Raw genomic sequence first — 26,496 nt, forward strand, 5'->3', positions numbered from 1 at the left:
AGGGGGTCACCACATCCCCTCGAGGGGCCCGGATCTGGCTCCTGCCCTGGAGCTGCAGAGCTTTGGCAGCGCCTGGAGCAGAGGCCAAGGGCCGGGAGTGGCTGTGGCCATGGCGAGGGGCAGAGTGGGACCCGGCCTGGGGGGGAAATAAAAAGAGGAAATTAGTCACGACAGCTGGAAAATGAGGGAAATCAAAATCCTCCGACTCAGCATGGAAGTTATTTTAGCTGCCACGGCAGAGCCTGGGGCAGAGCTGGGGGGCCCCTGGGTCCCCACCACAGCCATGGACCCCTGTGGGGTCCCTGCTTGGGATTTAGAGATTTTAGTAATTTTAGTAATTTCCTCTTTGTGCTGCTGAGCTGGCGGCAGGGCCGGGGGGCAGCGCTGTCCACGGAGCAGGAGTGACTCCAGTGACTGGGGCTGGTGACCCCCGGCCGTGGGGGAGCCTGGGCACGTCCCTCGGGCCGGGATGGACGCGGCGGCTGGGGAGGGGTGTCTGGGTTCGGGCGCCCGGGGCAGGGTGCGGTGCACAGGGTGGGGTACGGTGGGGTGTGAGGTGCCCGAAGTGGGGTGTGCCGGCGGTTGTGGTGCGGGCAGGGGGTGCCTGGGGGTGTAGGGTTGGTTTAGGGAGCTCGGGTCAGGCTTGGGGGCCGTGGGACAGGGAGCTCACGGGGGCGGCTGCTGCACTTCCCCGGCGGAAAACCCCCGGGGGCTGCCCCGACCGGGAGTGCTGGCAAAGGGTTTTGCTTCCCTTTTCTGCTGAAGAGATGAGTCGCTTTTCCCGTGCCGGGAGGTGGCGATGGGAGGGGGGCACCTCTGTGTGCCACCCACAGCCCCCCTTGCCCATGCCGCCCTCTCCCCAGCACCCCAAAACCACCCGAGTGCCACCGCAGTGAGGAGCGGGGCCGGGTCCCGCCGGGGCCGGGGTGCCGAGCCCTGGGCTGAATACGGTGCAGCCCCCCCGTGCTCCCACCCTTCCTTCCCCGGGTCCCCTCCGCGGGGCCGGGAAGGGGCAGGTGCCCCCATGGGCTGTGTCCCCCGTGGGCTGTGCCCTCAGCCCCACGAGGCCACTTCGCCGCCGGCATCCTGGGGCCCAGAAGGGGTTAAAGGCGCTGCCGGGCGCGGATTTCCTGGGAGAACAGAGCTGGCCTTGTGCCGGCAGCGGAGCTGGCAGCAGGCGAGGGGGCACACCAGAGCCAAGGCACCCCCCAGTGTCCCCTGGCTGGCCCAGCCAGGCCCCCAGGGCAGCAGCACCCTCGGAGCCCCAGCGTGGCTGCAGGGACACGGGAGATCTCCAGCCCCTGCCCGGCACCACGGGGATGCCGCCAGGCAGCCCCCAGCCCTGTCCTGGAATGGGGTCCCCTTGGCAGGGCTCCTGCCTCCCCTGCTGTCCCGTGCTGGGGGACACAGGGGCCCAGGGGGTCAGGAGTCGGGGCACAGGTTCCTCCTCATCGTCCTTGGGAAGATGAGTGTGGGCTGGGGGCTTGGCTGGGGCCGTGGGGACTGGTTGGGACTGTGATGTGGTGGCTGTGGCTGCCAAGTGTTGGTTGTGACAGAGCTGGAGCCCCTCTGGCACCCACATCGCCCTCTCTGGCACCCAGACGGACTTGGAGCTGCTGTGGGGGCTCTGCCCTACACAAAGCTCCCTCCTCAGCGAGACATTTGCCCTGTGAGTGTAGGCCGTGCCCGTAGGTCCCCTCATAGTGCCACTGGCATCTCGTACCTGGTGCTGGCAGTGCCAGGGCTGGCAGGAGCCAAAACGCTCCTGTGTGAGCCCTCGGGTCCTGCCGTGGCCCCTCCACGGGCACCATGAGTGCCCACATTTGCTGTGTGCTGGTGACAAACCTGGGGCTGCTCTGGGCTTCCACACCCCCAGGGGTACTGGGTGATGGAGAAGTGACTCCTGGCCTCTGTCCCCTCCTTCTCCTCCTTTTCCTCCTCCTCTCCATGTCCCAGGGGTGATGCTCTCGTGGGCACGAGTGTTTCCTCTCAGATTTCCTCTGCGCCAGGATGAGGATGGGGATGGTTCCTGCTGGGTGCCAGCTCATCCCAGGGTGCCCACGGCCAGTTTGGGGTGCAGGGTTTGGGCTCAGCATGACCAGTGTGTGCCATGTCCCACTGTGGGATGGACACAGGGGCAGGCTGCTGCTCAGGGCTGCTTCAGGTCCTGACTGAATCAGATGGGCCAAATGGGGCCTTGGGGTGACAGGGGCAGCCGTGTCCCGCTCCAGGGGCTGCCCTGGGGGCCCTGGGCAAAGAGATAGGGTGGCTGCAGGACAGAAGGGGCACAGGGGACATGGGTGGCAGTTACGGCCCCTGTGGAACGTGCTCGTCCCTAAGGGTGGCCCTGTGCAGCCACAGAGGGACCTTGGTCTCCCATAGTCGTCATCCTGGTCCCATGACCGTGAGCCTGTTCCTCCCACTGTCCTACTCCTTCTCCCTGTGCTCCTGCTCCCATCACCCTTATCCACTTCCTTTCCCCACTGTCCTGCTCCAGCTTCTCCTGATCCAGTTCCTTCTCCCACTGTCCTGCTCTCCTTGATCTTGATCCCACTCTTGATTCTGGTCCCGTCCCCATCACTCTCCTGCTCCCCTGCTCCTGCTCCTGCTCCCACCCCTGTGTCCCTTCTCCCACTGCCCCGGCTCTCTCGTGCGCCTCTGAGCCCTGCAGCCCCTGGGGGTCCCACTGCCTGCGCTGCCCCGGGCTGAGCAACTGGTGCAAACTGGTGTGAGAAAACCTCTGGGCTGTTCTTGCTCCCGAACTGGAGGCCAAAGGCCGGGACTGTGTTTGTGGCCCCCTGGGACCCTGCAAGCGGCTTCCTGCGGGGGCGGGGATGGGGGGCCGCCTGTGCTGCTCCCCGTTCACACGCCAAGGAGCCGGGGATCCCCTGCCCGGGGAAGCAGGTTTGCAGTGGGGAAGCTGAGGCACAGCAGTGCCGTGTTCCTGGCAGCCCCCTGTGCCTGTCTGGGGGTCATGGCGCAGCCAGGCAGGGCGGGGGTCAGGGCACAGCCTCAGCCGCAGGAAGCCGCGTGTCAGGGCGGGAAGAGGAAGAGCGACTTCCCCATCCGAGGGGGCAGGGACCGGCAGGGGCTCGGGGCGGGGGCTCGGTCCCTTCCCCCTTCCCCAGCCCTGCAGACCCAGGGGGCTCCGGGGAACGGGGACCCCCAGCCCAGGACACTCCAGGACACTGCGGCATCTCTGCCTGGCACCTCTGCTCCCTGCCTGTCACTGGCACAGGAGCGGTGCTCCCATCCTCCCGGTGGGATCCATGGGTGGGCACCAGCTGCCCATGGCCGGGTCCCGGTGGGAACGGGGCTGCCGGCCCCAGGGTGGGCACCTCCCGCCCCAGGACTGCGGGGTGCCCCTGCCTCGGCCGGGCAGGGCTCTTGGCAGCACCGGGCTCCGGCCAGCAGCAGGAAGGGGAGCAGGATGCAGCCCTTAATGGGAATTGCAGAGGGAACCTGAGGAAGGAAAACGCGCGCCGGGACTGGGGATAAACACAGCTGCCGGAGCGGACGTTGGCTCCGGGGCCAGCCCAGTGGCCACACTCCAGCCACAGCACCGGCCCGGCCTCTGCCTGCCGGGACCAGCACTGGCCCTGCTTGGTGTGGGCAGGATCAGGGTTGGGACAAATGGTGACGGCCCACAGGCTGCCACAGCGCAGATATGGCCCTGCTCCTTGCCCTGGTCCCGTCTGGAGGCGCAGCTCCCGTGCTGGAGGCACTGCACGGCATGGCACAGCACGGCATGGCACAGCACGGCATGGCACAGCACAGCACAGCACAGCACAGCATGGGATGCTGCCCAGCCTGGCTGCCATGGATGCAGCACCCTGGGGACGATGCGGTCCCCGTGCACACGGGACGTGGTGGCCCACGCATTGTCCCTGGGTCATGGCAGGCAGATCCCCTTTGGGGGTCTCTGCTGGGGGGATGTGCCTGCTTGGGAAGCTCATGGGGCGGTGGGTTGGCTGGTGAACCAAGGGGGTGTGACCCCTGTGCAGCCACCGGCCTCGGGGTGTCGGAGCGGGGGGACCACGGTGACCCAGCCCTGGAATGTCCCCCCTGAGCCTCTCCCCTTCCCACAGGCTGCTGAAGGGGACGCCAGGGCCGCCAGGATGCAGAGCATCAAGTGTGTGGTGGTGGGTGACGGGGCGGTGGGCAAGACCTGCCTGCTCATCTGCTACACCACCAACGCCTTCCCCAAGGAGTACATCCCCACCGTGTTCGACAACTACAGCGCCCAGAACACGGTGGACGGCAGGACTATTAACTTAAACCTGTGGGACACGGCCGGCCAGGAGGAGTACGACCGCCTGCGGACGCTTTCCTACCCCCAGACCAACGTCTTCATCATCTGCTTCTCCATTGCCAGCCCACCCTCCTACGAGAACGTCAAGCACAAATGGTACCCTGAGGTGTGCCACCACTGCCCCAGTGTGCCCATCCTCCTCGTTGGCACCAAGAAGGATCTGAGGAACAACCCCGAGACCATGAAGCGGCTCAAGGAGCAGAACCAGGCGCCCATCACCACCCAGCAGGGCATCAGCCTCTCCAAGCAGATCCGTGCCGTCAAGTACCTGGAGTGCTCGGCGCTCAACCAGGAGGGCATCAAGGATGTGTTCACTGAGGCCGTGAGGGCCGTGCTCAACCCCGTCCCGGCCAAGCCCAAGAAGCCCTGTGTGCTCTTGTGACGGGGCTGGCGAGAGACGATCCTGCCCCGGCCCTGCCGCCCCCAAACACCTCCTGCCCCCCACCCACCCACCCCAGTGCCTCCCCGAGCCTCGGTGGGCCTGGGGCCGCCAGCCCGAAGCCTCCAGCTTTAATAATACAGACCTTGTTTGCACTAACTGGCCGCCCGCCCTGGGGGCACCGGGGCTCCCCCGCCCCGGCTGTCAGTGGTCGCTTTTGGTGATGCCTCTCCGGTCCCGGCACAGCAACGCTTCCTGAGAAGGGGATGCCTGGGGTGGGCAAACCCCACTCCAGCCCTGAGCACCCCACAGAGACCTGCCACCCCACCCCGAGTCGTCCGTGGGGACCTGCCACCTGCACCCTCTCCACCAGCTGGGGCACAGGGCTCTCCGTCCCCTCTGTGCCAGCCCTGGTGCTCACCCAGCCTGGAGCATCTCGCTGGCACTGCCCCGTCCTGCCCCGGGATCCCGGTGGCAGTGCCGGGACCTCCTGGGGGGTGTTTGGGGTGAGCCCCACACCACGGACCTCCAGCCCTGCCGAGAGCGGAGCCGGTTTGGCCAGAGTAGAGTTCCTGGTGCTGGTGCTGGAGCTCCCCAGGGCAGTGGGACTTGCCTGTAACCAGCTGCCCCCAGAGCTGCTTGTCCTTAAATAAAAACCTGCCCAGGCCCCCTGTGTCCTGTGCTCTCCTGTGCGCATCCACCTTTCCTGGGCATGGGGACACTCCTTGGAGGGACATGGGTGTCACTGGCCCGAGCTGGGCTGGGACCCCTCACCCGGCCAGGGCCAGGGCCAAGGCGAGGGTGCTCATGGTGCCTGCCAGGACTCTGTTCCAGGGGGAACTGCAGCCAGGGGAAGCTTGGAGTGTCCCTGCCATGGCCAGTCCTGACCCCACCATCCCTGTACCCAGCTGAGCTCCCGCCCAGGGGCTTGGGACATTGTAAAGGACAGGAATGGGGACATTGCACTGGGTGGAAATGGGAACACTGGGGATGGGGACATTGCAGGAATTGGCACACGAGTGGGGTCCCCACCTGGGGAGCCCCCGGCCACCCCAACCCCAGTGCTGCCTCTAGAGTGGCAGGTGGGGGGCAGAGCCCTGTGTGCCCATGCTCAGGGGTGTCCTGGGGGTCCCTGTGTCCTGTGACTGGCGATGGCAGCAGCGAGGGACTGGCAAGGGCCCGGTGGCATTCGCAGCCGCTCTCGCCACCCCCTCACCACCCCCCGGCACGTGCTGGCGGGTGGCCGGATCCGGACACGGGCCCCTTGTCCGGCCCCGGGGCCTTCCTGCAGGAAGGGCAGAGACCCGGCGCCCGCCACAAGCCGCCTTTGTTCCCTGCTCCCGCTTCCCGGCCAGAGCCGGGGGCAGGCGTGGGCGGCGGGGCCGGGGGGCTCCGGCCACAGCCCCTCCCAGGGCCGCGCCTCGTGGAGCCTCCTGGGGCCGCTGCAAAGCGTGGCCCCTCCAGACCCCACCCTGGGAGCCCGCGGCAAGGAGACACGGCTCCAGGGGGCTGCAGAGCCACGGGGTCACGGGGGCTGGCTGCACCAAATCCTGCTCCCACCGTGGGCATCCAACAGCCCTGTCCTGCTCTGTCCGTGGGAGGATCTCCACAGCCCTGTCCTGCTCCCGCTGTGATGGATCCCCATGGCCATGTCCTGGTCCCCCTGTGATGGATCCCCGTGGCCATGTCCTGCTCCTGCTGTGATGGATCCCCGTGGCCATGTCCTGCTCCCCCTGTGATGGATCCCCATGGCCATGTCCTGCTCCCCCTGTGCTGGATCCCCATGGCCATGTCCTGTTCCCCCTGTGATGGACCCCCATGGCCATGTCCTGCTCCCCCTGTGCTGGATCCCCATGGCCATGTCCTGCTCCCCCTGTGCTCGATCCCCATGGCCATGGTCTGGTCCTGCTGTGATGGATCCCCATGGCCATGTCCCAGTCCCGCTGTAGTGGATCCCCACAGCCACGTCCCGGTCCTGCTGTAGTGGATCCCCATGGCCGTGTCCTGGTCCCCCTGTGATGGATCCCCATGGCCGTGTCCTGCTCCCGCTGTGATGGATCCCCATGGCCATGTCCTGTCCCACTGTGCGGCTGGCGAGGTGCCGCCCCGGTGGGGCTGGGTGGAGAAGGGGGTGCTGGGATGAGGAGGGGACCCTGTGCTGCCGCGAGCGGGACACAGCCCTGCCCTGGCCCAGCACAGCAGGATGAGCTCATGGCTCTTCCCCTCCCAGCTGCTCCCGGGGCGGCTGCAGCGAGGGCAGGGCCCCACCATGGCCCGGGAGAGGGGGAACGGAGCCCCCAGCAGCTCCCCTGCCCCTGCCCCCGCCTAGCCCCGGCAGTGCCAGCCCCAGCCCTCCTGGCTCCAGGCTCTGTCCCTGGGGCTGTGCCGGCCCCCGGCCCCGCAGCATCTGTAAGATCCACAGGATCCGAAGGCAAGGCCCCCGGGGCTGGGTGGGGAGCGGGGCCGCCAGCTGCGGGGTGGGCTCAGTCCCACGCCTCCAGCCCGGCTCCTGGCTACTTCCCAGCCTTGCTCAACCTCCCCAGGCTTCATCCGGCACCCAGGGGCCATGTCCCACACTCCAGCCCCAACAGCCAGGATCCAGAACCCGCATTCCAGAGATCCACATCCTGCACCCCAGCACCCAGGATTCGCATTCCACACCCCAGAGATCCACATCCTGCAGGGATCTGCATCCTGAGGCCCAGCTCCAGGGATCCACACCCCACACCCCAGTGCATGTTCTGCACCCCACCTTCAACACCCAGGATCTGCAACCCACATTCCAGCCCTACACCTCAGGATCCACATTCCACACTGAGCAATCCACATCCTGTGCCCCAGGGATGCCCATCCCACACCCCAGCGCCCAGGGTAAACATCCTGCACGCCAGCCCAAATACCCAGGATCTGCACCCCACACCCCAAGCCCCAGTGCCAGGATCCCACCTCCTGGGATCCCCACCTCACACCCCAGAACCCAGGGTCCACGTCCTGCACCCCAGCTCCAACACCCAGGATCCACATCCCACACTCCAGCCCCGGTGCCCGGGGTCCATGTCCTGCACCCCATTCCACCCCCCACCCTGCCCAGGGTGCTGGGCTGGCCCCGCTGGCTGTGCCAGGGCTGTTCCAGGGCCGTGCCGGGCTGTGCCAGGTGGAAATGCTGTGGAGTTTGCCAAGAGCTCACAAAAATACTCAGAGCTTTATTTCCACCTCAAAGCCAAGGCGCCGCGGGGCAGCGCGTCACACGCATGCAGGGACGCGGATGGAGCCCATGGATGGGGACACTGAAGATGGACACGTGCGGCAGGACCCACTCAAAGCCAGCCCAGCCCCAGCTCTGCCAGAGCCCCACAGCTCCTGCTGGAGGAGGCTCTGCCCAGCCCTGGGAACACAGGGATGAGCACTGGGACATCCCAGGGGACTCTCGGTGGTGGCTGTGCTCAGGTGAAGGGCAGGGAGGGACCCACGCTGGTCCTTCCTGGCCAAGTGTGGGGTGGGATGAGCCCTGGCAAATGCAGAGCTCCCCAAAATCAGGACAGCTCCAGGTGCCCCTCCCAGCAGCATTGCAGAAGGAGCTTGGGGACACTGTCAGACCCGAGCTGCCACCCAGCCATGTCCCCCATGCCCTGGCAGCCAGAGCTACACACTGGGGGCACTGCTGGGCCCCAGCAGTTCCCAGCTCCACCCCACAGCACAGCACAGGGGAATCCATGGGAACATTGGAACAAAGACCTCCAGCACCAGCACACTCGCCCTTCCTCCCCAAACTGGGCTGGAACAGGCACAGCACCCCTGGGAGCAGCCTGTGCTGCTGGGGGCGCTTCTGGGAAAGGCAGGAGGGAGATGTGGATGCTCCCAGCACCTGCCCTGCCCCAGGTGCTCCCACACTGCTCTGGGCAGTCCCTGTATGGCCCAGCATGCTCCTCCTGCCCCCCATCCTGGGAACTCAGGCAGGGACGGGCCAGGACCTTGCCCCAGTCCAATGGGAGACCAGTGCCTGAAGCCAGTCCAAAAGGCCACCAGCCCTTTTTGAAGACTTGCCCCAGGATGCCCAGCCTGGAGGAGGAAGCATGAGACCCCCCCCAGGTCAAGAAAGGACAGGGCAGGGCTGGACCCATGCCCTGATACCAGGAGCAGCATCCTGCCTTGCCTGGAGCACCCTCCCAAGAAACAGGCAGCAGGTCCCTGTCCCTCCTGTCCTGCCCTCCTGGAGCTGGCAGGGAGCAGGGCAGGGGGGCCCTGGGAAGAGCCTGCTGCTCCCCTGGACGAGAGCTGCAGGTGCAGCCAGGGACAGACACTCCTGGGATCTCTGATGATCCTCGCAGCGGCTCCACAGCAAACACCCCGGCCCCAGCAGGACAGAGCAGGGGCTCTCTGCCTCCCCCAGGGAAGAGGAGCCCCCAGCAGTGGGGCTGGCTAGAAGTGCTTGTCCTCCAGCAGCGAGCTCACCACCAGCTCCTTGTTGCCGAAGTCCCAGAAGGCAGTCATGTGGAAGGCCATGTTGGAGAGGACAACCAGGTACTCCAGGAAGGCGAAGACGGTGTACACTGGGGGAGGAAACACAGCAGGTGAGGGGGACCCGGGGGGCTGGGGGGTCTCTGGGCCACCTGCTTGGGGCAGCAGGGCATGGGCTGGGGGCCTTAACCCCCACCAGAGAAGAACCATGGCCAGGCACCATGACCAGGAGCTGCCCTGGGCTGGGATTTGGAAGGCAAGGCATCACATCAGGAGGACATTGGACATCAGGGAGAATTTTTGGACATCAGAAGGAATTTTTTCACAGAAGGGGTGGTCAGGCATTGGAAGGGGCTGCCCAGGGAGGTTTGGAGTGCCCATCCCTGGAGGTGTCCCAGGAAGGCCCTCAGTGGATATGGCACTCAGTGCTCTGGGCTGGGTGACAAGGTGGGCATCAGGCACAGCTTGGACTTGCTGATCCCGGGCATCTCTTCCAACCTTAACGATCCTGTGATTCAGTGATTCAGTGACCACCCAGCCCCCTCCCCACACACACCCCAAGGCAGCCCCCTCACCTCCGGGGCCGCAGTACCAGTTGTGGTGGAAGTAAACACACACGGCAAACGCGAACGTGATGAAGGTGAAGAAGAAGAGCAGCTGCTTCCACTTGTATGACTTGCGCTCCTGGAAGAGGCCAAGGTCTGAGTGATGCTGGAGTAGCCATCCCCATCCCAGGGAAGCTCTGCCCTGGCCCCACACAGCCCCGGGGGTCTCTGCACCCTGGCTCCTTGTGCAGAGCCCCCCAGCCCAGGCCCAGGGGTGGCTTTGGCAGGGCTGTGCCCAGGGGCACACGAGGCTCACACCTACATGGAGATACAGGGAGTGAGGGAGCCACAGGGTCCCAGCAAATGGGGGGGCCCTGGGGCAGGAGCCCCCGGTGCTGGGGCGCACAGGAGACTCCCTGAGGATGGGCCAACGGCTCTACCAGAGGCAGAGCCCATGGCCCGGGTGGCTGCAGGTGGCCCCGGGACATGGGGAATTCACCAGGTGCTGCACCCCCCACCCACAACAGCACCAGGGAAGAGGAAACCACATGAAGGGGTGGCAGCCAGGGAGGGTGCTGCGCTGGAGACCTCGCCCAACATGCTCTGGCACAGAGGGGCCCCATCCTGCCTCCCAGCACCACCTCTTATGGGGCAGGAACAGAGCATGGGGATGCTGCCAGCGGCCCCACACCCTCAGCTCACTGCTCCTGTGCCCCAGAGCTCAGCCTCCACAAAGGGGACAACCCAGGGGCCAGGCCTGTCCCCCACAATGGGCTCCCCCGACCCACCACCCAGCACCCCAAATCTGGGGGCTGTGGGTGCAGTGACTCCCGGGAGGTACTGGCTCCAGTTCCCTTCCTCTATTTCTCCCATCACACTGAGGGTCATGGATAAGGATCCTATAGCCCTGGGGGCAGAGGAAGCCCAAACCATGTCTGGAGGAGGGGGGCTGCAAGGGGGGGGGGGGGGGGGGTGTCAGCCCCACACAAGGGGCCTGAGGATGCCACAGACAGCCCAGGCTGTTACAGGTGGGAGGGGAATTTCCCCCTTGTCTGACACTTCACGTGAGACAAAAATTCCATTCCGAGGGAGTGCTGATAATAAGGAAAATTTAAATTGCCCCATCACACTTTCCATTACCCCCGGAACGCGTGCCAGGGGCCCGGCCAGGGAGGAAAACCCAGAGAGGAAGGACGGGTTCACGGGCGCCTCACCATGCGGGGACACGCGGGTGACGCCACCTCCAGCCCACGGGGCCTGGGCAGGTCCTTCCCGCTGGCACTGACAGGGTCCCTCTCGCCAGCAGGAGCTGGGGTGTGAGGAGCAGCGGTGCCAGCGGCTGTGGCAGAGCCCGGAGCAGGGCCGGGGCGCGATGCCGAGTTTCACACCGGAAAAGCGGCTCGCAAACACCTCGCTGTCACCGCGCTGTCACCGCGCTCCCACGGCAGCGCCAACGGCTGCGCTGAGCCCCGGCACGGCCCCGCCGCACCCCACAGCCCTCCCGGGGGCTCCAGGGACCTGCCGGGATCACCGAGGCAGAGAATAGCTCGGGGCGGAGGGGACCTTAAAGCTCATCCAGTGCCAACCCCCGGTGCTGCTGCAGGACCCCGAGTTGTCCCTGCAGGAGCGGCCACCCCGGGCTCACCACAGTGACCCTGCACCTCTGGGTGCCCTCTGAGCTCCCCCTCTCCCAGTCTGGGCAGAGGATTATCACACGGGTAATTAGGTGTTAATCCCTAATGCCAGGGCACGGCTGGCTCAGCCCAGTGCCAGGGGATCACAGGGCAGGGTCCGCAGGGGGGTCCAGGAGGTGGCACACGGTGACATGCCACGACGCTGAGCAGCGCTGGCTTGGAAGGTGGCACCTCGGGGCAGGTCGCTGCAGGAGCACGGGCAGGATGCCCAGTCACGGCAGGGGGACTGGGGCGCATGGGGACCACAGTGGGATGTGGGAGCTGGAGTGCTACCCCTGTCCTGCTGCAGGAGGAGGGAAGGGCCAGCCTGGACTTCGGGCAACATGGTGGGAGCTCCAGGACTGCTGCATGGAGAGGAGCTGCCCATCCCCTCACTGGTGTGGGCTGGACGCACTGCCCTGCTCATGGCTCAGCCAGTGCCAGGCACTGTCCCTGCTTCCCCTGGCCCCAGCTTTGTGGGGAACCCCCACCTGGGGACAGCCCAGGGAGCCAGACGGTGGCCAGAGGAGGGCACCAAGATTAGAGAGATGGAGTGCCTCTGCTGTGAGGAAAGACTGGGAGAATTGGGATTGCTCAGCCTGGACAGGACCAGGAGCCCTCCAGGTCAGAGCCCTGGAGAGCAGCTGGCAGCTCCAGGCAGCCTGGCAGGAGGCCACCACGCTCCGGTTGCCTGTGAGGAAAAAGGGGGTAAGAAAATCCCAAGGACAGGGTGCTCCAAGCTGAGCTGGTGCCAGGCTCCCCTGTAGCCTGGCTGGGGCTGCCGGGCTGGCGCAGCTGGGCTGCCAAGCCTGGCTGTGCAATTTCCTCCTGGCAGGACAGAGCGGGGCACCCGCGGCCCCTGCGAGCCCGCCCAGTGTCACACAGCCACCCAGCCCTCCGTGGCTGCACGTGTGTCTGGCCCAGAAAACCACAGGGGGATTATATTTAGTGCCCAGCTGATATTTAGTGCCCAGCTGGCGGCCGGGAGCTGAGGCACATTCCCTGGCACACCGAGATGAGTCAGGAACAGGGGCCGGACAATGGGGGGAGGAGAGAGTGGCTGCAGCAGCCAGCCCGGAGGGCACAGTCGGGGATGGTGCTCCCAGCTCACGGGAGGCACTGGGGGTCTCCTTCCCCCACCCTTGGGAGAGCCCCAAGCCCTGCAAATGCAGCTCCGAGGGCTGAGGGGTGGCTGCTGTGAGCCACCAGCAAGAAGGCACAGGAGCCTCCTGCTTCTTCCACCGCCTCCAGAGAGGGAGAAGGACTCTGCCCACACCCCAGTTCCTGATGGGGACAGGGATGTCAGTGCTCCTAACTCAAAAGGCAACAGCTCACTCTGCAGGGACCTCCCAAGCACTCGTTCTGCCCTGGAGCCACCATCCCTTTCTGGGGGACAAGTGGCACCTGCAGGCTCTGTGTCACACACCAGTCCCAGCTCCCCTCGAGGGTTTCCGGGTCTGTGCAGAGAGCCCGGAGCCAAAGGGCCCCACAGAGAGCTCAGCTATTTATAGAGGGCTTGTCTGAGGCACCGCCAGCGCTCCCAGGGGCGCTGCGAGGAGCTGGGGTGAAACCACGCGTGGTCACCAAGGCGCTTGTGGTCCCTGCTGCTCACACGGCTCTGCCGCGGCGGGGACACAGCTCAGCCACCCTGCTCCAGCTCTGGGGGCTCAGCTGCGCCCAGCGGGGCTGTGCCCCAGCAGCTCCTGTGCCTCTGCACTGGCTGCAGCCTGGGCTGGGCTCAGCCTGTGTGCCCTGCGGGTGCCGGGGGAGCGGGATGTTGTGGGATAGAGCCCAGGGGCTGGTGGCAGAGCAGGACCCAGCTCCACTGGCCACAGCATGGATTGGACCGCAAGCTTGTTCCATTCCACTGTCCCAGGCTGCTCCAAGCCCCAATGTCCAGCCTGGCCTTGGGCACTGCCAGGGATCCAGGGGCAGCCCCGGCTGCTCTGGGCACCCTGTGCCAGGGCCTGCCCACCCTCCCAGGGAACAATTCCTGCCCAATCTCCCATCCAGCCCTGCCCTCTGGCACTGGGAAGCCATTCCCTGGCTCCTGGCCCTCCAGCCCTTGTCCCCAGTCCCTCTGCAGCTCTCCTGGAGCCCCTTTAGGCCCTGCAAGGGGCTCTGAGCTCTCCCTGGAGCTTCTCCTCTCCAGGTGAACACCCCCAGCTCTCCCAGCCTGGCTCCAGAGCTCCAGCCCTGGGAGCACCTCCGTGGCCTCCTCTGATGGGCCTGAGCCAGCCAGCCCGGTGGCCACCACATGCACACACTGGTGTCTGCTGGGGCCACTAGCCCTGAGCTAGGGGGAAAAAAATGTGTTTGCAAACAAGAAGTGAAACCGCTCTGCCCCACTGCCTGGCTCTGAGCCTCAGGGCTGGGGGAAAGGAGAGTTTTAAGGGTGAGCAGCCAGCCAGGAATAGCAGAACTGCCAGCCCAGGTGGGCACTGCCACGCCACAGCCAAGCACCAAGCACAAGGCACAGTGATCAGCCACAGCTGGAGGATCCCAGGCTCCATTTCCCTTTTCCACACAATCTCTCTCTCTGCTTTGCCCCTTCCCCTCTGTTTCTCTCTCCTGCTTTCTGTTTTCTCCCCCCCTGTAGAGCTTTATTTTCCTTTCTCTCACCACTTGCCACCTCGTAACTGGAAACCGCCTGTACTTCCCCATTGCAAACCAGTTCCTCTGCACCTTCCTGCCCTCGCAGAACAGCAGTTGCAACAGGAGCCCCACCGGACGACAAGCTTTTGCAAGACCAATTCCCGTCCCTCCTACGCCGCCAGACCTGGGGAGCTTCACCCCCTCCAGCAGCGCCAACAGCAGTGCCAGCCATGGGGCTGGGAAAGCTCAGCCCCCCTGTTCCCTCCTCCAGACGGATCCAGCTTGCCAGCTCCTCACGCGGAGTTTGTCCTGGAGATGGTCCCAGGTCTGGCCCTGGAGAACCTGAACGCCCGTGGGGACCCTCTGCTGAGGAGGAGGGAAGGATGGAACACGGTGGGATGGGAGCCATTCCTCGCCTGTCCCCTCCTGCCACCACCGGCTCCAGGGCTGGGGGAGCAAATGTGAACAAAGGCCCCCACAAGGGACACAAACAGAGCCAGAACCTGTCCCCAAGGTGCCGTGATGCACACGGAGGGATCAGCTGTGCCCTGGCCTAAAGCAGCCCCACGAGCGTGGCTGGGCAGCTCACTGGCACTGCCCAAGCCCTTGGATGGGGCCAGGCTGTGGCAGCAGCACCTCCCGTGTCCCGCTGTCCTGCCCAGCCCAGCCAAGCAAGCTGCGGGTGTCACAGGAGCTGCACCAAGCCTGCCAGGGGCCACCAGCCATGAGCAGAGGGCTTGCAGCCTGAGGAATACAGACAGAGAGTGGGACAAGCCCCAGGAGACCCCGCTCGGCTCGGAGGATCCGCGGGAATGACTGGCGCAGGAGCCCAACGCACATCACCAGACACGGAGACGCGGCAGCTGCAGAGTCACCAGAAGTGCCTTGGCCAAAGATGACGCCTGGTGGTGTGACAAGCGTTGTGCCCTCTTCACCCCGACACAGCTGGTCTGGGAGCTGTGTCACCCCGTAGCGCCTTCCTCCTCCTCCCTCACCCGTCACCCTCATGCTCTAGGCGACAGCTCCATCCTGCGGCCCCACACGAAGCTGGCGGGGACACCGGAGCTGGCACAGGGACACTGCACCTCTGCTGGCCTCAGGGCTGGCCCTGGAGGGCTCCTCTCCCCTTGGGGAAGCCCCCAGCTTTGGGGGGACCACACACCCCCGAGGGCAGCTCCCCTCCACCAGCAGGGCTGTTCCAGGATGGGAGGAGGAGGTGGGTGGTGTCACTGTGCCAGGCAATGGCATGTTCAGCCAAGGTGTCACCATGTCCCCTGCCCTTCCCCCCAGGGATGTGCAGATTCCTCCAGTCCTCGGGGAGAACAAAACCCATGAGGCTGGAAAATCCCTCTGAGACCAGAGTCCAACTGCTCCCCAGCAGTGCCAAGACCACTAACCCATGTCCCCAAGTGCCACATCCACAGGGCTGTGAAATCTCCCCAGGAATGGGGACTCCCCCCTAGCCCTGGGCAGCTGTGCCAGGGCTGGACAGCCCTATCTAGGAAGGAATTTTCCCAATATCCACCCTGAGCCTGCCCTGGCCCAGCCTGAGGCCGTTCCCTCTCCTCCTGTCCCTGTTCCCTGGGAGCAGAGCCCGACCCCCCCGGCTGCCCCCTCCTGTCAGGGACTTGTGCAGAGCCACAAGGTCCCCCCTGAGCCTCCTTTGCTCCAGCCTGAGCCCCTTTCTCAGCTCCCTCAGCCGCTCCTGGGGGGGGCTCCAGCCCCTTCCCAGCTCCCTTCCCTGCCCTGGACACGCTCCAGCCCCTCAAAGTCTCTCTTGCTCTGAGGGGCCCAAAGCTGAGCCCAGGATTTGGGATGCCTCACCCCTGCCCGCTGCAGGGGAGAGGAACCAGCCCCAGCAGGTGACGTGGCAGGGGACGAGATCCGGGGCTTTGGAGGTCTCACCCAGGAACAAGACAAGCCAAAACAATATGACATAAATAAAGGAAGCCGTGGGAAAGCTGCCAAGGAATGACTGTGAGCTCTCGCTATTCCCATATCACTTCCAGTGAGCAAGGAGAACCCCAGCATCTCCAGAAGGCCCTTTCCTAAGGAATCTTACAGCCAAACAACTGCTGGAAGCTTCCTCTCCAGGTCTCTGGAGTAAGGCAGCAGGGGACAGGCTCAGTGAATTGGCGGAAGGGGAGGATCAGCAGCGGTGATGGAGCAGGAGCTGCTCTGGGACTGCTGGAGCTGGGCCCCCCAGCACTCATCCTGCTGGGACACGGACCCCAAGCACAGCACCTGCCCTGCAGCCCCACACACTGTGCCTTGGGAGAGGCCTGTCCAGCCCTTGGAGCTTCCCAGCCCTGGGACACAGGCATACACCTCCAAAGGGCTCTGATTTGCACACTGTCACCCTCCTGGGGCAACACAGCCCCGGGAACCCTCCCCATTTAACACTGGGACCATGAGGGCTGGACTGGGATCGGCTGGGGAGACATATCCCAAGGGGAAAGGACAGAGAGATCCAGGCAGCCCAGACCCCCAGGTGAAGCCAAGCATGCAGGAGCCACGTGGGCACAGAAGCAGCTCTCATACAGCCTCAAACCTGGATGTCCTGTCCTGCCCGTGGCTGTCAGTGCCTGCAGTCCAGGACAAACCTGGATGTCCTGTCCTGCCCGTGGCTGTCAGTGCCTGCAGCCCAGGACAAACCTGGATGTCCTGTCCTGCCCGTGGCTGTCAGTGCCCGCAGTCCAGGACAAACCTGGATGTCCTGTCCTGCCCGTGGCTGTCAGTGCCTGCAGTCCAGGACAAACCTGGATGTCCTGTCCTGCCCGTGGCTGTCAGTGCCCGCAGCCCAGGACAAACCTGGATGTCCTGTCCTGCCCGTGGCTGTCAGTGCCTGCAGCCCAGGACAAACCTGGATGTCCTGTCCTGCCCGTGGCTGTCAGTGCCCGCAGCCCAGGACAAACCTGGATGTCCTGTCCTGCCCGTGGCTGTCAGTGCCCGCAGCCCAGGACAAACCTGGATGTCCTGTCCTGCCCGTGGCTGTCAGTGCCCGCAGCCCAGGACAAACCTGGATGTCCTGTCCTGCCCGTGGCTGTCAGTGCCTGCAGCCCAGGACAAACCTGGATGTCCTGTCCTGCCCGTGACTGTCAGTGCCCGCAGTCCAGGACAAACCTGGATGTCCTGTCCTGCCCGTGGCTGTCAGTGCCCGCAGCCCAGGACAAACCTGGATGTCCTGTCCTGCCCGTGGCTGTCAGTGCCCGCAGCCCAGGACAAACCTGGATGTCCTGTCCTGCCCGTGGCTGTCAGTGCCCGCAGCCCAGGACAAACCTGGATGTCCTGTCCTGCCCGTGGCTGTCAGTGCCCGCAGTCCAGGACAAACCTGGATGTCCTGTCCTGCCTGTGGCTGTCAGTGCCTGCAGTCCAGGACAAACCTGGATATCCTGTCCTGCCTGTGGCTGTCAGTGCCTGCAGCCCAGGACAAACCTGGATTTCCTGCCCACCTGCCCCATAATCCAGGACCAACCTGGATGTCCTGCCCACGGTCCAGGACTCACACCACAAACCAGCACAGCACAGAAGCTGCATCCAGGCAATGGAGCCAGGAGCAGCAGTGGATCCTCCACTGGACCCGCTGCCCCCCCAGCCACTCCCTGCACCCCCTGACCCCTCCAGAGAAAGAGCCAGAGCCAGCCTGCTCCAGAGTCATTCTGGAGGAAAGGGAGAACAACTCCTGCTGCCCACTGCTACCAGCTTGCAGGACCAGCAATTCCCAGCACAGGGAAGCAAACTTCAGCTTAGGAACAGGCACGGAGAAGGGATGAGCAATCCCAACCCACAGGGATGCCAATAGTGGTTTTCAGTATGATCTCTCAGTGAAAGCTTAATCAGATACTGGGAAGAAATCCTTCCCTGGGAGGGTGGGCAGGCCCTGGCACAGGGTGCCCAGAGCAGCTGGGGCTGCCCCTGGATCCCTGGCAGTGCCCAAGGCCAGGCTGGACATTGGGGCTTGGAGCAGCCTGGGACAGTGGAAGGTGTCCCTGCCTTGGCAGGGGTGGCACTGGATGGGCTCTGAGGTCCCTTCCAACCAAAACCATTCTGTGATTCTATGGCAGAACCAGAAAATAGGAAACTTTGCTTTGGTAAATAATGGGTTTTGTTGACTTTCGCCATTTCACCTGCTGCTGTTGGCCCCTTTAGCAAGTGCTCAGGGCTATTTCACAAGCAAAGGCAGCCAAAGCCCTTCACTGCCAGCCCAGAGCCCCCTGCCAACTCCCAGCATGGCCCCAGAGCCCTGTCCCAGCTGTGGCACAGCCCCAGAGCCCCCTCCCAGCTCCCAGCACAGAGAGAAGAAAGGAAAGTGTCTGTACCTCAGGACTTACTGTGTGTTTCTTAGTCATTCTCCAGAGGATGCAGGTGAGCAGCATATGGCCCAGGGCCGATGTGATGAACACAATGAAGGCATTTTCGTGGATTGCTGGATTGACAAACAACAGGTTTCCTGTTCAGTCCAAGCCAGGAGCACCAGGGGAACATGGGGCAGGATTTAGGGGGGGCTTTGTGCATCCCGGTGATGCTGGGACTCCAGTGGGGTCCTTGCAGAAGACAAGCAAGGCTCCACAGCATGGCACAGCACGGCTCCACAACCTGCTCGTGGTGCCTCAGGGCCCCCTGGAAGGGGATACAAGTGCCTGGAAGACTTATCCCAAAGTGCCAGGAGGGTGTTTATGTGCTCTGGGACCATCGCTTCATACGGCTGTGAACTCAGGGACCCTTGGGAGCAGCTCAGCATCACCACTGTTGTTCTAGGGATGGGGAAACTGAGGCACGGGGAGGGGGGGGTGCAGAGTTAGCCAGTCCAAAATCCAGAGGAGTCCATCTTGTGGTCTCTGTATTACCTGCCTGCCCATTAGCACCATCAGCAGCCTCATCTCCAGCGCAGAGGTTGCCTCATGCACACCTGGACTAGTCCAGGTACAGTATCAGGCTGGGAAAGCAGCTGGAGCTAAACCAGAGCTGCTCCCCAGGCCCCAAACCCCACACAACCCCTGCACCTTCAGGTGAGAGATTTTTGTAAGTGCTGCTCTGAAAAGGATTTCCCAGCCCCTTCTCCAGAAACTGAACCTCAGGCTGAATTCCCAAACACCTGAACATCAGAAATGCCCATCCCTGTTTCCCTTCTCCGTCCCAGGGGAAGGGAAGCACGTGAGGTATCAGCAGGTGGGAGAGGTCAGGCCGGGGTGTCCCGCAGGGATGATTAACCTGCGCACGGCAGCTCAGGGCTGAAACTTTCCCCACAGCCGTGGGATTAGTCTGGGATGAGGATCCCAGGAAGTGGGTCAGCCTCGGCTTCCGGGTGGCTCTGCCCGGCCACACCTCGGGCTCCCCCTCCCAGGGCTCCGCACAGGGCCAGGCCAGGCTGGGCGAGTACCCAGAGCTCGAAGGAGCACCTGGCTTTCCAAGGGCAGGGGCCCAGCCCAGACAAGCTGGAGAAGCCCCTGAGGCAGGTCAGGCTGCTGACCCTGCCACGAGGGGACACTGCCAGGAGGGAGGCACTGGGACACCTCGCCATGGGGACAGAGAATGCTGGCAGGAGACATGGAGGGTGCGCTGGGCAGGGACACGGCCCAGACCACAGACCTCCATCAGCAGGAGGTTCCTGTCCTGCCATCCCAGTTACTGGGCTCCACCATGGATCATCCTCACCCCAAAGGCTGGGGGAGATCCTGGGACTCTGTTCACAGCACCACAACCCTGAATCCCAGAATGGGTTGGGAGGAACCTTAATAATCTTTTCATCCCACCCCCTGCCATGACAGGGACACCTCCCACTGTCCCAGGCTGCTCCAAGCCCCAATGTCCAGCCTGGCCTTGGACACTGCCAGGGATCCACGGGCAGCCCCAGCTGCTCTGGGCACCCTGTGCCAGGGCCTGCCCACCCTGCCAGGGAACAATTCCTGCCCAATCTCCCATCCAGCCCTGCCCTCTGGCACTGGGAAGCCATTCCCTGGCTCCTGGCCCTCCATTCTTTGTTCAAAGTCCCTCTCCAGCCCACAGCTGGACACAATATCCATCATCAGCATCCAGCTGTGCAGGCAAAGCCAACACATTACTTCCCTGCTGATACATGCCAGCACGGGGTTTGTTCCACTGCAACAGCACCACCTCGCTGGCTCCTGGATTTCAGTGCTCTCCAACTAATCCCTGGTGCCTCCTCCAGATTTTAGGATGAAACAGCAGCTGGAGATCAGCATTGGCACTTAAGTTCTTCTGAGCTGAGACCATGAGAGGGAAGAGAATTTCCCAGCCTGACCAGGTTTGGGACACATGGATTTAACCTGAAAAACTCTGATTCTGTTCCCAGGAACTATTAGAAGGCAGGAGCCTCTCTGCTCTGGAGCCAGGCTGGGAGAGCTGGGGGTGCTCACCTGGAGAGGAGAAGGATCCAGGGAGAGCTCAGAGCCCCTTGCAGGGCCTAAAGGGGCTCCAGGAGAGCTGCAGAGGGACTGGGGACAAGGGCTGGAGGGCCAGGAGCCAGGGAATGGCTTCCCAGTGCCAGAGGGCAGGGCTGGATGGGATACTGGGCAGGAATTGTTCCCTGGGAGGGTGGGCAGGCCCTGGCACAGGGTGCCCAGAGCAGCTGGGGCTGCCCCTGGATCCCTGGCAGTGTCCAAGGCCAGGCTGGACATTGGGGCTTGGAGCAGCCTGGGACAGTGGGAGGTGTCCCTGCCATGGCAGGGATGGCACTGGATGGGCTTTGTGGTCCTTTCCAACCCAAACCAGTCTGGATTCTGTGATTCTATGACATTTTCCCCAGAAATTCCAGGGGAAGGTATCCGAAGACAGCTGGAGCAGAGCCAGCTCCGAGCCCAGCCCAGCTGTGGGGATGGAGGGGAAGCAGGATGAGCTCTTACCCACCTCACTCCCCCGCCCTCACCCCCTGAAGCAGGGCCTTGCACACGGGTGGAACCAAGTGCCGAGGCCTGGTCCTGGCCCCATCCCCAAACTGAACCCGTGGCTTCAACCAAGTACCAGCGACCCAGAACTGTGGGAAGAGCACGGCTGTTTGCACGTTCTGAACATATCCTTCCTCTACAACTATGAACTTTAATAGTCTCTGGGGGTTTTAAACTGTTTTTTCTCCCCAAACTTCCTCATTCCAAAGCAGTGGTCCAAGGAAGGGCTCAGGAGAGCAGGGCCCCAGGCAGGGGTTGACACCTACCATAGTTTTCGGTGGAGGACACGTAGGTGAGGATGAGGAGGGCGAAGTTCTCGAGCAGGTTGAGCAGCAGGGTGATGTGGCACAGGCGCAGGTAGCGGGGGTGGGCGCAGTGGCAGCTCTGGTAGTGGTTCCAGTAGGCCACGGCCACGAGGACGCGCGGGGCCGAGTGCAGGCCGATGCACAGGCGCCACACGTAGCGCTGCGGGGTCTCGCCCCCGATGGCCGCGCTGATGGACGGCAGGTAGTTGGGCACCTGCAGGGACACGGGCTCGTGGGGACAGGCACATGGCACAGCCTCACAGTCATCCTCTTCCAGATGCTGAAACTGTCCTCTTTTTAAATCCTAAATGAGTTTATTCCTATTCCCAAAGCCAGGGAATGTATCGTGGCAGCGCCGCCCCTGGTCCATCCCACGGGGTCATGGACCCTACAGCCCTGCTGGGACAGTCCCGGGGTGCTGGGGGCCCTGCTTGGGTTTCTTGCCTTTACACTTTTCATCATCCATAGAATCCCTGGATGACTTGGGTTGGAAGGACCTTAAAGCCCAGGGACACCTCCCACTGTCCCAGGCTGCTCCAAGCCCCAATGTCCAGCCTGGCCTTGGGCACTGCCAGGGATCCAGGGGCAGCCCCAGCTGCTCTGGGCACCCTGTGCCAGGGCCTGCCCACCCTCCCAGGGAACAATTCCTGCCCAGTATCCCATCCAGCCCTGCCCTCTGGCACTGGGAAGCCATTCCCTGGCTCCTGGCCCTCCAGACCCTGCTAAAGTTCTCCTGCTGGTGTGAGATGACTCCGGGCCTCCATTCCCAGCTCATATCCAGCTGCTCATCCAGCAGCCTGAAAGCCCTGGGGAGGAGCCCAATCTCACCCCATATGGAACTCCAGGCCCTGCCTCCCTCCCTCCCTTCCCAGACACCTGTGACTCCTCTGAACTCCAGCAGACCCAGGGGCAGCAGCTCTGGACCAACCCCTCCAAGGACAATGTATTTCCCTTCAGCTTCCCCACCTTTGTTCCTCACTGCAGTAACCCCCAACGTGCCCAGTCCAGACACCAGCCTGACCAGTCTCTACTTCCCTCAGTCCCAGTACAAAGCCAAACCTGCTGCTGCCAGTCCTGAGGTGTCACAAGGACAACAAAATAATGCAGCTTGTTCTGGATTCTGTAACGCTTCTGATGGGAAAGCCCAAGAGAGGAGCCCGGAAGGACAGAGAAAAGGAGAGAGGAATCCAGAAGGTGGATAGGAGCCCAAGAGGAGAAAGGAGCCCAGAAGGACAGAGAAAAGGAGAGAGGAATCCAGAAGGTGGATAGGAGCCCAAGAGGAGAAAGGTGCCCAGGAGGGAGCTCTGTCACCCCCCCAGCTGCCCCAGCCCTGCAGCAGTGTGGGTTTTTCCCACAGCACTCTCTCACCCCACAGTGGGTCGCAGTCGTCTCACGGAAGTGGAAAAGCAGAGACCAGATCACACAGAAGAGGAACCCAAAGAGAGGGCAAAACACAGTCCCGAGGGCCAGCGTGGTGAAACGCAGCCGGAACAGGATCCCGTCCCGATCCAGCGGCAGGGGGACCTGCAACATCTTGGAAAGCTGGAAATGAACAAACAAACGTTTGACCTGGGTGCTCTGTCCTCCCGCTCTGGGCTGGTTGGTAAGGTGGGGATCAGTCACAGGCTGGGCTCGATGACCCTGGGGGGCTTCTCAAAACTCAGTGATTCTGGGATTCTGTCCACAGCCCTGGGCAGGGATGGACACACGGCTCAGCCCCTCAGACCCTGCGTGACCCCACACACACTGCTCAGCCCTTCACACCTGGGGCAGGCCGTATCACCCCTCTCCCCACCGCAGGCAGCTGGTGCAGACAGGAGAGACAACCCAGGCAGGCAAGGCCCAGCAGGTATCATCTCCTGGCACCAAAAGGTCTGCCAGCTTAAGAGATGTGGGGAGAGATAAACACAGGTGACCAAAAGGCCTCGTTTCACACTGTAAAAGTACTACAGATTATCACAGAGGCAGAAGTCTCTTACAAACTCCCTGGGAATGCGTGAGATAATTTCTCCCCAAAGCTTGGACGCAACTTTGCAGTTACTTTTCCGGAAATTGAGGGAAAGGATTTCGATGTGTGCCTCTTCAACAGCTTGGTGGTAAGATACATTGGATCCTAATCTATGCTATTTTGTCACTAGCCGTATTAAAAATGGTTACCTTATCATGCACAGTGTATTTAGCTAGAAATAGCTTCTTTTGTCTTTTTTCCTGAGTGGTAATAGTCTGTTTAAAGTCTTACGTCTGTTAGTTTTGTGTTTATTAAAGAAATAATTCATTCTATAATAGACTGAATCAGCCATTATTAAAGAACTTGTAAGCAAGAGTGGGTCTTGGGGTGCTGGCCACCTCAACAAAGCTACTGCCTGCTGCCAGAGGCCTGGGCAAAAGGCAGGGACTTATCTAAACCCCTCATATCTAATTCAGAACAACACCCTGCATGACCCCACACGGACACACGGCTCAGCCCCTCACACCCCTGTGTGACCCCACACGGACACACGGCTCAGCCTCTCACACCCCATCACCCCACACGGACACACGGCTCAGCCCCTCACACCCCCTGTGTGACCCCACACGGACACACGGCTCAGCCCCTCACACCCCATCACCCCACACGGACACACAGCTCAGCCCCTCACACCCCTGTATGACCCCACACGGACACACGGCTCAGCCTCTCACACCCCATCACCCCACACGGACACACGGCTCAGCCTCTCACACCCCTGTGACCCCACACGGACACACAGCTCAGCCCCTCACACCCCATCACCCCACACGGACACACGGCTCAGCCCCTCACACCCCATCACCCCACACGGACACGCGGCTCAGCCCCTCACACCCCTGTGTGACCCCACACGGACACACAGCTCAGCCCCTCACACCCCCTGTGTGACCCCACACGGACACATGGCTCAGCCCCTCACACCCGGTGTGACCCCACACGGACACACGGCTCAGCCTCTCACACCCCATCACCCCACACGGACACGCGGCTCAGCCCCTCACACCCCTGTGTGACCCCACACGGACACACGGCTCAGCCCCTCACACCCCTGTGTGACCCCACACGGACACACGGCTCAGCCTCTCACACCCCATCACCCCACACGGACACACGGCTCAGCCTCTCACACCCCTGTGACCCCACACGGACACACGGCTCAGCCCCTCACACCCCTGTGACCCCACAGCCCCAGGGTGGGCAGCATGGAGAGGCATTCAAAGCAAATCCCCTTGTGGGGACGCAGGAACCTGGAGACTCACGGCCAACAGGGAGCAGGGGCAGCGCAGGGCCGCTCCCCGCAGGGCTCCAGAGGGATCTGGCGGGAGGGGCACGTGAATCTGTCCCGCGGGATCCATCCAGACCATTCCCTGCGCTCGGGGCAGCGCTGACGCAGCCGGGCCACTGCTGCCGGTGCCGCCGGGAGCCGCGGCTCCCCCGGCACATCCCAGCTCCCACAGCCCGCCCTCGCCCCGCCGCTCCCGGCCCGGCCGGCAGCACCGCCCGGAGCTGGGCCAGGGCAGGCTCAGGCTGGAGAGCAGGGAAAGGTTCTTCCCCCAGAGGCTGCTGGGCACTGCCCAGGCTCCCCAGGGAATGGGCACGGCCCCGAGGCTGCCAGAGCTCCAGGAGCGTTTGGACAGCGCTGCCAGGGATGCCCAGGCTGGGATTGCTGGGGGGTCCGTGCAGGGCCAGGGGTGGCACTGGGTGATCCCTGGAGGTCAATTCCCACTCAGACATTCCATGATTCCATAAAGCCCCGGCTGCAGGATCAGGGCAGCACAAGCCCCACACACCAACGAAGCCGGGGCTTGTCAGGTCGGGAACCTCTGGAACTTGGCAGGTGCCCAGAACAGGGGTCCCCGCAGCCCAGGGCTCCCCTCAGCCCCCCCAGCCCAGGCTCCCCGTCATGACCTAAGGGATCAGGCTGGGATGGATCCCACCTCGCCACCCCCCGGCTGCGGGACAAATCCGATTTGCGGTCAATCCCTGAGCCGTCTGGGCAGTGCCCCAGAGCAGCACGGCCACTCCCTGCCAGCACCAAAAGACCCCCACAATGGGGGACCAAGCCCCCAGGGAAGGGACCGACCCCAATCACCGAGGGGCCACAGAAACCAGAGCTCAGCCCCATCCAGGCTGCTGGGGAGGGAGAGAGGGAATTATTTCCAGGACAAAAGCAAAGAGAAAGGGAAGCTCCAAAGGGCCGGGACTGGGTGTGGAGGGGGGTCCCCGGCCGGCTCAGGCTCCCCTCCGCGGGACCCCGAGGGGCTGGGTGGAGCCCCCCAAACCCTGGCCCTCCCTCGGGGGGTTCGGCCGTGGGGCCACAGCTCCCTGTGCCGTGGGGACACCCCGGGGATCCCACAGAAGGGACCCCGCAGCCTCTGCGCTCCCTCCCCCCGACGGTCTTGCCCAAAGGGGGCAAATAAAAGGCGAATATTTTGTATCACGTGTTGAATGGCCCCGACCTATCCTGCAGAAGCAGCGCTGCGCCACCCCGAGACCTGCCCCGGGTACCCCACAGACCCTTAGAGACCCCCCTGAGACCCCCCCGGGTATCCCACAGACCCTTAGAGACCCTCCTGAGACCCCCCCGAGTACCCCACACCCTCTTAGAGACCTCCCTGAGACCCCCCCGGGTACCCCACACCCCCTTAGAGACCTTCCTGAGACCCCCCCGGGTATCCCACACCCCCTTAGAGACCCTCCTGAGACCCCCCCGAGTACCCCACACCCTCTTAGAGACCTCCCTGAGACCCCCCCGGGTACCCCACACCCCCTTAGAGACCTCCCTGAGACCCCCCCGGGTACCCCACACTCCCTTAGAGACCCCCCCTGAGACTCCCCCGCGTACCCCACAGACCCTTAGATACACCCCTGGGACCCCTCCCCGGCCACCCCCCATTCCCCCGAGATCCCCGCAGGTGTCCCCCCTCCCCAGGCCCGCAGGGTCTCGCAGTGAGTGACCCCTCGGGGCACCCCACATGCCCCAGGGACCCGTCCCCAAAACCCGCGTGTCCCACGGTGACGGACCCCCGACACGACCCTCACCGCTCAGCCCCCTTCGTGCTGCTCCATGTCCCGGCCCGGCAATACCACCACGCCTCCTCCGCCTTTTCCTTTTCCGCCTCCTCCTCTTCCTCCCTTTCTTCCACCTCTTCCTCTTCTTCCCCCGCCCCCCCCAACCGCGCAGCGGCCCCTTTAAGAGGCGGGGCCCAGCTCCCGCGCGCCGCGACACACGATTGGTCCTGGCGGCAGAAGCCCCGCCCCCTCAAACGCCCCGGATGTCGGGGCGGTGCCGCGCCACGGGCCGTTCTGGACC

At 63.7% G+C, this 26,496-nt stretch overlaps 2 protein-coding genes across 5 annotated transcripts in view; one reads left to right on the forward strand and one right to left on the reverse strand.

The window, feature by feature from the left end:
* Positions 1-5,358, forward strand: part of RHOG (ras homolog family member G) — a 9,289-nt gene extending 3,931 nt beyond the window's left edge. For both annotated transcript variants that reach the window (XM_032101268.1, XM_032101269.1), the window contains exon 2: positions 4,089-5,358. In XM_032101268.1, coding sequence (XP_031957159.1) covers positions 4,119-4,694 — 576 coding nt within the window. In that variant the 5' untranslated portion in view covers positions 4,089-4,118 and the 3' untranslated portion in view covers positions 4,695-5,358. The remainder of the gene's footprint in view (positions 1-4,088) is intronic.
* A 2,516-nt stretch (positions 5,359-7,874) lies between these two features.
* Positions 7,875-26,330, reverse strand: PGAP2 (post-GPI attachment to proteins 2). Of its 3 annotated transcripts, none has more exons than XM_032101272.1 (6): positions 26,226-26,330; positions 22,541-22,714; positions 21,134-21,386; positions 18,294-18,388; positions 9,725-9,833; positions 7,875-9,241 (listed from the first exon to the last, which is right to left on the reverse strand). In XM_032101272.1, exons 2-6 carry the CDS (start codon positions 22,703-22,705, stop codon positions 9,111-9,113), a joined length of 753 nt encoding a protein of 250 aa, XP_031957163.1. In that variant the 5' UTR covers positions 22,706-22,714; positions 26,226-26,330; the 3' UTR covers positions 7,875-9,110. The 3 variants fall into 3 exon arrangements, with proteins under 3 accessions (XP_031957163.1, XP_031957161.1, XP_031957162.1); XM_032101270.1 differs by having other exon boundaries at positions 18,282-18,388; XM_032101271.1 differs by lacking the exon at positions 26,226-26,330 and adding an exon at positions 22,920-22,929 and having other exon boundaries at positions 18,282-18,388.
* Between the last annotated feature and the right edge of the window lie 166 nt (positions 26,331-26,496).

Source organism: Corvus moneduloides, chromosome 2, assembly GCF_009650955.1.
Source record: "Corvus moneduloides isolate bCorMon1 chromosome 2, bCorMon1.pri, whole genome shotgun sequence".
Classification (NCBI taxonomy): Eukaryota; Metazoa; Chordata; class Aves; order Passeriformes; family Corvidae; genus Corvus; species Corvus moneduloides.